This window comes from Megalopta genalis, chromosome 5, assembly GCF_051020955.1.
Source record: "Megalopta genalis isolate 19385.01 chromosome 5, iyMegGena1_principal, whole genome shotgun sequence".
NCBI classification, from domain to species: Eukaryota; Metazoa; Arthropoda; class Insecta; order Hymenoptera; family Halictidae; genus Megalopta; species Megalopta genalis.
In genome coordinates, this window is record NC_135017.1 from 8,425,749 (window position 1) to 8,440,479 (window position 14,731).

Here is a 14,731-nt window from a genome sequence, read left to right on the forward strand (position 1 = left end):
ATTAACTATAACACAATTCGATACAATAACAATTCAGATCTTTCAAAAGTGGAATATTATAGTTAATATTCTTTATTGTAAATAAAATGCCGCGACGCGAGAGAAATGGTGTAATTCGCAACAATATATTCACCGTATAGGTTACGGCAGTACGGTGTAAAGCACCCCGGTAATGTAAACACATGGTAAAAAATTCCGCGCCAGATATTATGGTAGTAAATAATATTTGTGGATAGATGGCAGTGACAGGGTACGTCGATTTTTGATCAAAGTAAACGTTTACTTTATCTGAAAATAATGCCAGCTGCCGTCACGAGTATTTCATAAGACTCGACGTTTTCATGAGCTTAAGAATATACAAAAGTCAATAGACGAATTAAAGCTGCGATTGCTGTTGGTTGAACGTCATAAATTATCAATATTAAACATGTAGACAATTATGAGATTCATTTTTAGAGCATTACACATTACAAAATGTCAGATTTTACCGCAGTATTTGGGATTATATATAATATAATATCATAATAATAATATTATATTAATATAACAATAATATAACATAATATATATAATAATAAGAGTATATAGTAATAATATAATATATATATATATTATATATATTATAATATATATTATTATATACTTGGGATTATTACCGCAGTATTATCCGCAGTTACACCCACACTCGCCCTACCGAAAACAATATCCTGACGACGATTCGACGCATTGTCGTCGTTTTAATCGTCACGAACGTGTTCCACGGCCGATCCAACGTTCGACAGGAATCCTTCGTACAGGCCGACGTGGAAAAAAGATCTGCCGCCGTAAAAAGCGGCAACCTGTTCGGTTCCTGCAAAATTCGATCTCCGAAGGACACGGAAGGGTAAGGTCCAGCAGAAGCTGGACGGTCGCGGCCCAGGAAAAAAAGCATCGGATACGAAAACAAGAATGCGCGCAGGCATCGAAGTCGTCGTCGTCGTCGTCGGCGAGGCGACGACGACGACGCGGTCGTTACGTTGGCGTTTCGCTCGTTAAAGGAGACCGCTTTTTTTTTTATTAACAATTCACGGACAAGCACCGAGGCTCTCCAACACTTTCTCCGCTAGTGCCCGCCCGGCGTCCCCCCGGGGTTACACAATGCGGCAACCACGCCTCGTACGCACCGAGCGTCCCCGTATAATGCACGTAATGCGAATCGTTGCGTTAATCGGGAACTCCGGGCAAACCAGATTCGCGCGACGGTGCAAACCTTGATCCACTTACAGATCCAGTATACACCTTCGTAACGCGACCGCGGTGTTATATCTTTATTCTTCGTGAACTTCGTAATTGATCGCAAGCCGACGGCTGAGACCGGACCGAAGAGAAAGTAATCGCTAGACTTGCGGATTATTATGCACCCACGGCGTCCACTTTGTAAAATACAGGGGAACCACGATTGTTCGGCAACCGGTCGAATGCTCGATTATCCGGAACACACGATTGTCGGTCTTGATTCGGATTTAAGAAAGTGTATCGTATTAAACAATTGTGTTATAAATAAATAAATTTTAGAAATAAATCAATAAATTATATTGTAAAATGCGCGTGAACATCATCAACAGACGAAAAGCTAGACGTTAAAAGATGCTTCTAGTTTCTACTCCTTGTAACGTCACAGGCTTGCTACGCGTACTTTTATGATTGAAAACCTCAGAAAGGGTCTTTCAAGCAATACGCTTGCAATAACTTATCGCATAATCGTGTTAGAATTAATTAGTAGTAGACGATCTTATGTTTTGTTTCAATATTGAATGTTCGAAAAAATGTGATTCGTGCTGCTTTCCCCGTAAGGAGCAATCCGACGGGAAAAAATTAATAATAATATATAATTATATTAATATTAATTATCATATTAATAATTATATTAATTATATTAATATATATAGATTATATATATATATATATTACAATATATATTATTATATATTTGGGATTATTACCGCAGTATTATCCGCAGTTATACTCACACTTACCCTATCGAAAACAATATCCTGACGACGATTCGACGCATTGTCGTCGTTTTAATCTTCACGAACGTGTTTAATAATTATTATATTAATATAATAATTATTATTATAATATAATAATTTAATCCCGACACGATTTTCGGCTCTTTTCGGAACGTCCTTCTCATAATTTAAATATAGCGCCTCTTGCGACAAGTGGCGCTCCTTGCGGTGAAATTTCGAAGCTCGCTTCGGGGGTTCGTACAGCGCCAATTAGTCCAGTGGCAAAACGCTCAAACTGTTAGCCAAATTACCGACAGTCGATTTTGTCTAGCAGTTTGAGCATTTTGCCGTTGGCCTAATTGGCGCTGTACGGACCCCCGAAGCGAGCTTCGAAATTTCACCGCAAGGAGCGCCACTTCTCTTCTCTACAAAAGGCGCTATTATCGCCCGCATCTGAATTCATCGCCGTAATTTTGCATTGTATCTTATGAAAAAAGTGACAAGAACCATCTGTTTTCTATATTCGCAATAATGAATGAACTTCTTCTTTGCAGGATATAATTTTTATATATTTTCGTAAATTTTAATCAAACTTAGAAATGCAATGAAAATTTATTATTGTTACTAGGAATGATCAACTCATTTATGTTCTATGCATATTTTTATTAAAAAGTATAAAAATAATTTGTATTATCGTTATATTTTATTCAAAAAATACAACATAAACAATGTTCTATTTAACAACACTATCAATATAGATATATTATCTTTACTTATGAAAATATGTTTTTGCACGCTTTGTATACATCCTATGTGAACTTTCTTGTCAAACAACATAGCTTCGAATTACACAAAAATACAAAGTGAAACCTATCCATTCCGAATCAACGGAAATTAACTATAAGATCGGAGTACAAAATTACTGGTAATACTTAAGTGAATACTCCCAAGTAACACTTTTCAATGCTAATGATGTTATCAACAATGTAAATATACTATTTTCAGGTAATAGTATTAAGATGCTATTTATACATGTAACAATATCAGCTATTAGTTAACGCATTGTTCATACAATGTCACTGAAAAATAATTTATTGCTCGTTTCAAGCAGAACTAGCCTACTTTCTTTCTAGTTCAAAAAATGTGAACAGATGCCCTAGCTTTTATATTGTTATAAATAAGACATACAGCTGAAAAAGAAAAAAAAATACAATATAAAAAATGATAAAATATTTTCAAGAGATACTTTATATCCTGAGAAAAATAATTTAAGACATTCAAATAAAAAAATATCGAAACTATGTTTTAATTCTGGTTTCCTCTTTCAGGCGGTGCCAATCTGAAACATTCAAATAACGATACAAATTAGACTTAGTACAATTTTTCAATTATTTTTAATTAAATTTTATCTATACCGACCGATGAATTGTTACGTAATCTTCAGCGAGGACGCCAGACGTATCCAGTGGGGTCAGAAACGTAAACTGACTTTGCGGATGTGTTTTGGTATGATCCAATAGAATGTCCATTATGACTCGACGGTTTACCTTATCCTAATTACAAAATGGCAATTAATAAAAACATTTACATGCATGAAAAAGAACTTTAATATCTATGGATAATATATGCACCATAAAAACGTCGAATTCGTCTAGAAAATAGAAAGGCAAACCGGTGCAGTCCCAAAGTGCTAAGATAAAAGCAACGGTCGAGTAAGATCTTTCACCGCCTGATAATGATCTCGTATCATTATTTGCCCTTTGGCTGCTGTTCTGCGCGTGCACTTCAAGTACAAGGATTTTTCTTCCATGGTCGATATTTATCCTACCCTGATTGATATATAGTTTTATATAGTTTTATATACACAATATAAAACAAATAATGAATAAAATTTTTTTTCTGCACAAAGAAAATCTTGTTTATGCGTACCATATTGTTGCGTAATGCGAGTACGTTCGAAAATGAATTTTGTATGTTTACTCCGTAAGTCTCTTTCATTTCATGGAACAATTGCCTTCGGTCTTCTAGTCGTTTAAGATGTTCCTGCAACGTATATAAATACATTAATACATATCCTTCCATAAAAATAACATTTGCAATACCGTAACTTACTTTATAACTTTTTTCAATTTTCGTAGCCAAATTAAAATCTTTCCCACACTTTGCTTCTTTCAGCTTTAATTGTTTTCGTAATTGTTCTATAGTGCCAAATTGTCGCTCTATTTCGTAAATTCTCGCTTTCAAATCTTTGGCTAACTTGTAAAGTTCCGTTGTCGATCTGCAAAGAAATATGTTACTTCTGGTTGACAAGTATTTCAATAACAAAGAGTATCAATGTATCAACCTTGTTGTTTCTATCCTATTGCATCGTTTCGTAGCATCGGACACTGATTTTTGAGTAACCCTCTCCTGCATTTCGTATTCTGCCGTTGCATTCTGCAATGCTTGCCGCACTGCCTCTAATTTCCTCGCAGCATGTCGAGTCTTTAATCGCATTTCTTCTTTTCGATCTTGTAATTTCTTTATACTTGCCTGCACAACGCATATAAAATCATTAGCATGAGGTACTCACTAAAAATGTAAACAAAAAATACCTTCAGCGGGTTGATTTTCACATCCAAGCTCTGTCTTAATTCTCTGTATCGCCGAATTTCCGCCTCCAGATGCTCTATCTTTTTTTGGAGTTCCTGAACACTTTCATTTAAACGGGACTCCTCAGATTTTTCTTGATTCAACTTTTTTTCTAACTCGTGTAATTCATTTTTCTGCGGAAAATACAATTCACAATCAGATTATAAATCCAAATATAATTTTGAAAAATGGAATACTCACAAATACTGTAATAGATATCGCTTCGTTAGATTCGATCTTATCCTTTAGATCGTTGATTTGCCCTTTGTATTGATTTTGAGCAGCATTGAGCTTGGTGATTAATTGATTGGCAGTTACTAATTCGGAACTTGTACGTTTTTCTTTTTCATGTGCTGTAGTGTACGATTGAGCCGCTACTTTTTTTTCGTTGTCTATAGAGCGAAGTTCTTCTTCTAGTACACTAATCAAATGAGTAAAATGTAACGTTTGCAGCATTAATAAAATAATTATATAGCAGTGGAAAAGAAAAGAGGTCTTACTTAATCGCATCGGAAACTGAGACTTGAAGAAATCTGGCTTTCAAGTCACGTGGTCCACCGTAACTTCTATAATGCGGATCCGGAAAGAACATATCCCCTTTTTGGGTAATAGCTCTCCTACAATTACGTGGCACCCGGGAAGCATTCGACATAACCTCGGCTGCTTCCTTACTCGTCGAGATTAATAGAATACATTCAACTTCGCGTTGATCGATTAAACAGTTGGCGACAGTTGGGTCTGATATATCCATTGCGTCCAAAAGATTAGAAAAATCTGGTGAACGAGTGCAATGGGCACTAACGTCATGAACCTAGAAACACCAATGAAATGTTGCATAACCTAATGAAATATAATACAAAGGTATTACTTACTTTGTTAAAGAATTTGCTGCATATTATCTGCGGAGTCCTTTCATTTAGATAAATCTCCTTCATAATCGTGTTTAATACTTTGGCATCGTGACTATTGTCTACGCAGAATGTGCTAAAGACGCCGGGTCCTAAGAAATTTTCAACTGCAGGTGCCCAGGCTGGATCCTTCATTTTTATGTGTGCTCCTAAACAACAGAGTATAAGAATATGTAAGATAAAGGAAAGTATATTAGATTATGCTAAGTTATATTTCGGTATTTATAAGGAATTATTTTTAACACACCAAGTGGACCACGTGGCTTTTCCCGAAATTGATTATTACTATATTCTTCTTCAATTCTTCTCAAAAGACGTGGTATATTTTGTCCAAATACAGTTAATGCGTTATCAGCGTGTTTTTTTCTGGCACTAATTTCACGTCGAATTTGTTCTGTAATGAAATTCAATAAATAAATCGGCATCAAATTTTAACAAACGCTGCAGAAGGAGAAACTATTTTGGGTACTCATAATAGACTAAAGTGAAATAACTGTAACAAATAAGTGAAACCTTCGATACTCACGAATACGATTTTCACAGCTTCCCATTTCAATCTTTGACGCGTGCATTTCTTTCTGAAGACGCATTTTATCAGTTTCTAAGTGCGTTTGATGAGTTTGTTTAGTCTGCAGTAAGGCTTGGACTTCGGACAGCTTCTGTTCTAAGGCTGCCAATTGTTGTTTCATTTCATTCCTTTCAATTTGTTCTGCATTATCGCCACTAAAAGTATAGCGTTTGCACTAGATATCGTTGCATTATATATATAATATATAACTACACAAGGAGACAAAACTTAGTAAACCTTTCGAGTCGATGTATCTCCTTTTTAATCATGTTAACATCGTCTTCCATTCTTTTACTTTTACTTTGGCAAGCCCGCCACTCTCTCACTTTGGTGGAATGTGTATCTCTATTAATACTATACTCTTGCTTAACTTTACTGTAATCTTCCGCACTATTAGTCACTTCCCGTTCCGCATCTTTAATTTTTTCCTCTAATTCTCTGCACAAACAACATTACATATTACATAGCAAACGTGCCCATGTATCGTAACAATAATAAATCTACAATTTACAAATTTTTTTGTGCAAAATCTATTTGTTACAATTTTTGTTACCACAATACATACAGGATTTCTTTGTTTATTTCTTCATCTTTTGAATCTGCAGACGATTCAACATCGATAAGCTGTTTATGGCTCTCCTCACACTTTTTAAAAACTTCTTCGATCTTCTCTAGCTTCTTCTCTTCTGCTATAGCCTACACAATGAAATGTGGATTTTCTACTAATTAATCAAAGGCGATAAATTGTGTCATAAAATTTTCCTGTACTACAATTATTACATACAACTGCCCAAACAAATTCCTTTTCAAGATCACCTGCTTCAGCATATAATGTATCGATTTCTTCTGCTCTTTGTATATTTTCCTTCAACCTCTCTACTTCCTTCCTAGTCTCTGACAGAATCTGCAAAAGTGGTTGTCAGTATGTACAAATAAAACCAATTGCAAAATCAAAAATATAAACAATAAAAACATACTTCATTATATTGCTGCAATTTTTCATATTCAATTTGACATATTGATTTAGCTTCTTTATAATTTTTGCCGATCACATCTAAAAGCGTGGCTTTCATAAATAGTTCATATTTCTCTTCAGGTTTAGATGTTACCAGGAATGTCCTCGATATGTCCTGATTCAATATAGAAATTGGATTGTCTATTTGAATGTTCATTGCTCGTAGTATACTGTCAAGTTCATTTCGTTTTGTTGAAATTACGTCTCCTATAAAGAATGACATAATAAACATAACAATAGATAATGATTTAAATACGTATGTTATACGTACCTCTCCAATTTTTTATTTTGTAAGCAGACGAACTTGAAATGGTTCGCAGAACTACTATCGAATTGCCATAAACTTCTGGTTTATATGCCATTGGCCCTTGATTTGTTAATGTTATTTCTATCGTTGCAGTATGTTTTCCCTTTTTTATAAATGCTATTTAATAAGAAGTGTCATTATAAAAACAGGAAAATAAAATTGACTATACAAATCAAATATGCTGTACCTCTCACAGATGATCCACGACTCGTAACATTCGCCCTGGCGCCAAGACCAACAGTTAAGGCTGTTAATATTGCACTTTTACCACTTCCATTACGTCCAACAATGAAATTCACATTCGGATTTAAAGTAACTTCCAAGGCATCGTGACACATAAAGTTTCTGATTAGAATTTTCTTTACTTTGCCAGCTTTATCCTGCAATTTATATGAAAATGCATAAACATAAATGAATTACAAAACCGAAAATACAATTCGAGCTAACCACTTACATCGTCGAAATGTTCCAAACTATTCTCTTTTCCTCGTGCTCGTTTTGACTGATACGTATCATTGTTAACAGCTCTTCTCTTTTTCCTGTTGTTTACGTCAACCTCCATGATCGTTTGGCAAGTTTACAATCTAATAACATGCAAATAGTAGACTTATTCAAACAACACGCAATATCAACGGATGTGAACCGAACACCATCCTCTTCCGCAGATATCTAATCGATTTTGATAAAAAATATCCTTGGATCACTTCAGGGTCATCAGGTGTATGTACTGACCAAGCCAATGATTACATACTATCAATTGTTATATCACTTATAACCACTCGAACGCGTTACCGGGTGCAACAACTACTTAGCAACGTGTGTGAATCTTCCCGCCAGTGACTGCATTTTGTTTTCTGACTTTCTCTACCATACTGCACGAAGAATATAGATTTCCCACCAGCTTTTTAAATGCTGCCTACCTCGACTATAGTGGCACCTATATTTCTGCATGAACTAAAAAGCTGAACAAGGCAGAAAGATCGTGCAAAACCTGAGGTATATGCACTTTTAAAGCAGCGAGAATGCAGTTCTCGCACACGAAACAGAATGCATTCAGAAATTCAAATACGTTTCACTTTTATCAGAACGGGTTTATCATTAGAACATCTTTAATCAAATCGATGATATTATTCTCATGCATTGTTTCGATCTTAGACCACTGTATAATTAAGTAATGTAATACATAAAGCCAAATTCACATAATGCAACAGCATCAATTTTCAGTGTGCATACGTCCAACGCAGCTTCTTAAAAGCACGCGCATCGTACTGAAACGCGGGAAATTATATGTTCTAATTTAGTTTAATGTACAATTCATTTTTCTTTTCCAGAAAGAGCGAAGGACAAAGAGAGTTTCAAAGAAGTGTCGATACAGTCTGTAAAGACTGAGTCTTGAAGAACGCAAGAAGAAATAGAAAAAGTAACGAGTAAAATATATAAAAACGCTTATATTACATTAGATTAAAAAATTTTTATTATTTTGATTGTGATGTCGCCCTAACCGAGATCGTCGCCATCGTATTGATCCCTATAGTCAGAGCGTGTTTGAACTCGGAATAAAATAGACACCCGTTCAATTGTAATTTCCTTAAAACGTAGCTAAAGAATATCACAACTAGATTAGAGGGTCACTCTCGGTAGGAAAATAATAGAATGCCGGTTGTAAGCAGTAAAACATCGGAAACACTTCGAAGAGAATCAGGAGCTCTGAATCGAAGGACAATGAAGAAAGCGGGCCTGAAAGAAGGCAGCTTCACGGCTTTCTTCGAGAGCCTTACGCACCGAAGCACAGAGATCCGGAAATCGATAATTTATGATCAGGATTTCGTCAAATTCTTTTTTCGGCAATTTTTCAAATTGCCTTTACAACCTATGTCAATACCTGTACAGCCACTTGAAGAAAGGGACTGACGGTACAGATGATGGTTTTATTTCGTGATCTGAAATGTTTAGTGCCGGTTATTACACTTTAAGTTCTGCAAACACTCTCTCAGACATTTTAAGGCGTCCGAACCCTTGCCGCCGGAATTATTAGAATTTTCACTGCCCGCGACATCTGAAGGCGATTTCCGTTTTGTACGCGTGTATGTGTGTATCCCTTACCTCTACCTACTACATGCAGAGCAAACACCTTACCGCACCTCCCACGCGTGCACTTTTCCCCACCACCTGTTGCACAATGAAATTTGAATTGTCCGTTGGTGACGGTTAATCGAAACGTATGTACAGTGTCTCCAGCAAAGTTTGTCGTCGATCTAATGGACCGAAGTTTGTATTTTATGGCAACCTGTTGATGCGTGGTTTAACACTCTTCGCGGAGTATCTGTACACTACTTTTGTTCGTGTGTTGTTATTATTACAGTTCCTGTACTAGCTTGCACTTGAGCACCAACTTTCCCGAGAGATGAGTGATTCTGGAGATGCTGTTAAATATAAATGGACCCCGGACAGTACCTCGTTGTTGGTGTCAGTGTGGTCTGATAGACAAGTTCAAAAACAGCTCGAGTACACGTCGAAACCACAGTTAATATGGGATAGTGTCGCTCGATATATGAAGAAAAAAGGGTACAACGTATCTGGGAAACAATGTCGATCGCGGATGAAACAGGTTTTGGTGTGCTATCGTGAAGCCAAACGGGCTGGCACACGAGCAGGTGTAGAGCAATATTATGAATCGATTGATAGAGTTCTGAAAAATAAGCGTCTTGAAGAAGTTAATACTAATGGTATAGACACTGTAGGTAAGGCAATTTTGTACGATTGTAGGGGTATCTCGTTTCGTTCTTTATTAATCAAATTAATGTTTACAGTTTAAATAAATACTTTGTAGAACACCTTGCCCAAGTAAATTAATCACATTTGCTTCTCTACATTTTTCTAGATGCTGCAATACATGTTAAGTCTCCTCCGAAAGAAGTAAAGACAAATAAAAATTTACAAATGAGACACAAGTTTCAGGAGCCTGTGCAGTCAATGCATCATTCAGAAGCATTGTCTCCTACGTGGGGTTTTAGACGTAAGAGTTATACTTTATTTACTAAATAGTATTGTGAATCGATAACTTTAGCATAAACTACTGTGAATTTTAGGTGAAAATGAATATCCAGATTCCCCCGAATCGAATGAAACTGTAATAGCTAGACCTTATAATAGAGTATTCTCTCCCACTAGAGATGTGGCTATTAACACAGGTGAACAATTGGTACAATTAGCTGGTAAATCAGTCCAGTACAATTCTATTCCAATGGAGGAACCATTGCGTGCTAATTATAAGCAAAATTTATTACCTTATCGTTATGGAGAAATACCTTATCAAAATGCAGTACAGAATGTGCAAAATCAAATAATTCAAGAGAACATGCAACAACACCAAACTTTACAACAAAATTGTATGAGCCATCAGCAAAATATGTTGGTGAATAATCTAGGATTTCAACAAAATCAGCACAATTTAAATCAGAATTTAATAATGCAGCCTGTCGATGTCCCAATGAAAATTAGTCCAACAATTGTACAAAATGTTAATTTGGAACAGTTACTCCAGCAACAAAATCATTTGCAACAAGTAGCTCAGGCGAATAATCGTGCAATGCCACAAGAGCCAAGAAAAATTGTATTTGGACAAAATTTAGCAGCTACATACAAACAGCAATATGGTAATATGTTGTCTCATATGCCTGCTGTAGTAGATAATAAAGGAGTCGGATGTCTATCTCCAGATTATTCTCCAGATGTTTCCCAGAACTTGAACGACGCTTTTTGTCAAACAAAAAATGATGATAAATCGCATAACTTGAATGAAACTTATAATCAAGCTGTACAAGCAGGAACTCAAGATGCTTCTATATTAACAAATAATGCAACTTGCAACGATGAAAGTCTTATACTAGAATTTTTGATGGATTCTTTAAGTCAAGCAGGAAGTGACCATAAATCAAAAGATACTGCCGTTAATACAGACAATATTCCCAATGTGCCAATTAGAAAGAAGAAAGCCCAGAAGTTGGAACAACTTGTTTTAGGTGCCATTAGTTCTCAAAATGAAGTCGTTAATAGGGTAAGGTACAATTATAATAGAGAATAGAATAAATATTGTAATAAAAATATAAAACTAAAAAGAACTTTAAATAATTTTATTTCAGATTCTTGCTGCGCAAAACGATATGTTAACAAAATTCTTAGATTTAGATAGAGATCGTCAAAATAGACTTGAAAATCGATTGGACGACTTATTGAAAGTCGTACACAATAATGTACTCACGAAACAGTCTTCGGAAACAGATGTTGGAGTATCTCCACCGTCACCAGAACCTACCATAACTTGTCTAGTGCCTCCACCAATGCCCGGAGCTGCACCTCCTAAACTGGATTTAGTTCCTCCAAAACCTTGCCGGGTCCCTTGTACAGTACCAAATTCTAATGTTGAATTAATTAATCAAAATCCTGTGATGACGAGACCGGGCATTGTTTCACCTATAACTAGTCCAGTGAAAAAGCCTGGTACCATATGGTCGAAACTGGGACCAGTATCACAGTCGCCTTTCGTGAAGGCTCAACAACGTTTGGGTTTCCAAGCTGTTTCAGCAACAGACACTCGAACTCAATCTTCTGCGGAGAGACGCATAGCAAGAGAAATGGATCAAATTAACATGAACACAGAAACATTGAAGTACGAAACCACGAAATTCTTAGAAATGGAGAGACAACTGGAAGAGAAAGTTGAAAATGCCCGTCTCGAGACAGCTATAGGTCGAACTCTGCATGCTCGAAGAAGGTTGTTCACCCAACGAGAACCTAATGCAGCAATGATACTGACTGCAGCGTTCTTGGAAAACGAATGTCGCATTTCTGAACAACTTATGGACTCTTACGAACGGCAACGAAATTTAAAAAATGCCGATGATGAATTATTGACTGGTCAAGGAGAAAGCTATGATCATCTACGACGGCTGAGTATGCAGCCTGCATGTGTAGCTGGTGAACCTTGTGATACGTCCACACCAGCAAAATTCGGAGCTGTATCTGGTAATAGCGAGAGAGCAGCTGTAGCAGTACCGAAACAAACAATTCAACAGTTAGCTCAGCTTGTAATGAATACTGGAAGATGGAAGGATCTGGCCGCACAGAATCGTGTAGCATCAGTACAAATTAATGCAGAGAGACAACAAAGTAGTCGTCCGCCAATACAAATGAATGCAGAAAGACTACAAAGTAATCGTCCATTAGTTCAAACAAATATAGGACAGGAAAATGGTTTTCCACTAGTTCAAGCGAATGTAGAAAGGCAAAATGGTTTTCCACTAGTTCAAGCGAACGTAGAAAGACAAAATGGTTTCCCGGTAGTTCAAGCGAACGTAGAAAGACAAAATGGTTTCCCGGTAGTTCAAGCGAACGTAGAAAGACAAAATGGTTTTCCATTAGTTCAAGCGAATGTAGAAAGGCAAAATGGTTTTCCAGTAGTTCAAGCAAACGTAGAAAGACAAAATGGTTTTCCAGTAGTTCAAGCGAATGTAGAAAAGCTACAAAATGGCTATCAAGCAAATGTAGAAAGACAACAAAACTGCTTTCCAGCGGGTTACAACGATGCAATTACCATTGCACAGCCTAGTGCCCCGTTCAGAGGAAACGATGTAAAACCTGACAAAAGTTACGTCAAAGATTGGGTGCTAAATAAGTATGGAGATGCAATGAATGAACAAAAGACGAATTATGCACAGTCTTGTAATACCATAAACACTAAACCTAACTTCCCTATAGGTTTTACTAATGCACTGCTAGATACTGAGAATGCAAAAATGAAAGAAGCTAATGTTGACGTTCGTAGATCTATTGGATATAACAATAATACGTTGCCGGATCGTAAACAACAAACTGTACGTTTCATGGATGAAGCATTAGCTGAACTACAACGAATGTACATTGAAAGACTGTCCAAGGATCAGCAAGAAAAAAATGATAGCTTGCCATATGTGGCTGGTAATGGTAACAGTGTCTCTATCCATAGCCGACAAATGATTGAAAAATATATTAACGATATAATGCCAAAAAGGCAGTTTAGGGATGGTAAAGATAGAGACAGTGATTCTGATGACGAGTTCTTGGATACCACTACTTCAATGCCTACAATTGTACCGCGCAGAGGATCTCTCACGTCGACTGGTACAGCTTCAACAGAAGCTCCCCCCCATTCCACGAAACTGTCAAAAGATAATTGTGTAATCAGTTAATTATATAAGCATGAAGGAATAAGTAGTACAACAAGTAAGTAATTTTAATCTTATGGCAAAAATCTATGGCTATACTATAATAATTATAGTTTTTTGATTAACTGATTTATAACAAAATGATTTATCTCACGACATTTTAATTCTCAAGAGAATTGAAACTTTAATTTTTGTTCATTTTTAAATCAGTAACGAATTTCTATTACGTTAAAAGAATCTTAAAATTATTTTTAATGTGCAAGGTCTTCGTTAAATTGAGTCATTAAGTTATAATCATTTTCCTTATGATAGTTTACCTAGTATAAATTAATTAATGCATTATTTGTATTGTTTATACCTAGTATTGTTTGTGGATATTCTCGAATTAAACAATTTATGACAAGATTTATTATTGTCATAAAAGTCTCAATTTATAATTATATTACATTGGAAGTTGTTAGATCTCTTAATATTTGATTTGTAAACTGTATTTGACGTCGAACATGTAAAATTCATGTTAACATTATATACATCATTGTGCAATGCATTAAGTTCCATAGTAGTTGTTGAGAAGATATAACATTATAAGAGGAAAAATATTATAAAATATATTTTTTATAATAACCGAATTATCTTCCTTTAACGAATAACAATTATACATACGAAATCTATACATTTTAAAGTTTAGTGGAAAAAATTATAAAAACTACATATTATGCAGTTAGATCATATTCGTGTTAATTATATGCATTGTTTATGTAAGAATTATAAAAGTTTATACATTCGACATGCACATTATTATTAAGTAGCGATTCTCATATGTAGCTTATTCATGCAATCTTAAAAGGTACAGGTCTTCCATTTGTGCATATAACGGCGCCGTTAGCCGGTTAATTTTGATTTCCAGTTAGGTGATACGATAAATATATACTATTAAAATAAAATTATACAATACATGAGATATATTTTCATAGTACTGATTAGAAATTGTGTTAAAATAAATAATATTAAAGAAACGTTAATGTGAACTGTGTTCTGGAATAAATGAATAAATTTACAATTAATAAAACTCAATACGTTTTTTTTATTGAACAGAAAATATTTGGAA

The 14,731-nt window shown here is 35.4% G+C and overlaps 2 protein-coding genes across 3 annotated transcripts; one reads left to right on the forward strand and one right to left on the reverse strand.

The window, feature by feature from the left end:
• Window positions 1-2,672: 2,672 nt before the first annotated feature.
• SMC6 (Structural maintenance of chromosomes 6) lies at window positions 2,673-9,542 on the reverse strand. Of its 2 annotated transcripts, XM_033471402.2 has the most exons (20): window positions 9,524-9,542; window positions 7,875-8,004; window positions 7,608-7,800; window positions 7,385-7,537; window positions 7,076-7,320; window positions 6,883-7,002; window positions 6,664-6,794; window positions 6,336-6,536; window positions 6,057-6,253; window positions 5,778-5,924; window positions 5,495-5,679; window positions 5,123-5,433; window positions 4,824-5,043; window positions 4,586-4,756; window positions 4,336-4,523; window positions 4,104-4,269; window positions 3,921-4,034; window positions 3,623-3,820; window positions 3,411-3,544; window positions 2,673-3,330 (listed from the first exon to the last, which is right to left on the reverse strand). In XM_033471402.2, exons 2-20 carry the CDS (start codon window positions 7,980-7,982, stop codon window positions 3,297-3,299), a joined length of 3,216 nt encoding a protein of 1,071 aa, XP_033327293.2. In that variant the 5' UTR covers window positions 7,983-8,004; window positions 9,524-9,542; the 3' UTR covers window positions 2,673-3,296. The 2 variants fall into 2 exon arrangements, with proteins under 2 accessions (XP_033327293.2, XP_076377541.1); XM_076521426.1 differs by lacking the exon at window positions 9,524-9,542 and having other exon boundaries at window positions 7,875-8,289.
• Window positions 9,504-14,697, forward strand: LOC117220934 (uncharacterized). The gene is made up of 5 exons (XM_033471401.2): window positions 9,504-9,688; window positions 9,783-10,161; window positions 10,302-10,436; window positions 10,510-11,477; window positions 11,563-14,697. Exons 2-5 carry the CDS (start codon window positions 9,825-9,827, stop codon window positions 13,645-13,647), a joined length of 3,525 nt encoding a protein of 1,174 aa, XP_033327292.2. The 5' UTR covers window positions 9,504-9,688; window positions 9,783-9,824; the 3' UTR covers window positions 13,648-14,697.
• The last annotated feature ends 34 nt before the right edge of the window (window positions 14,698-14,731 follow it).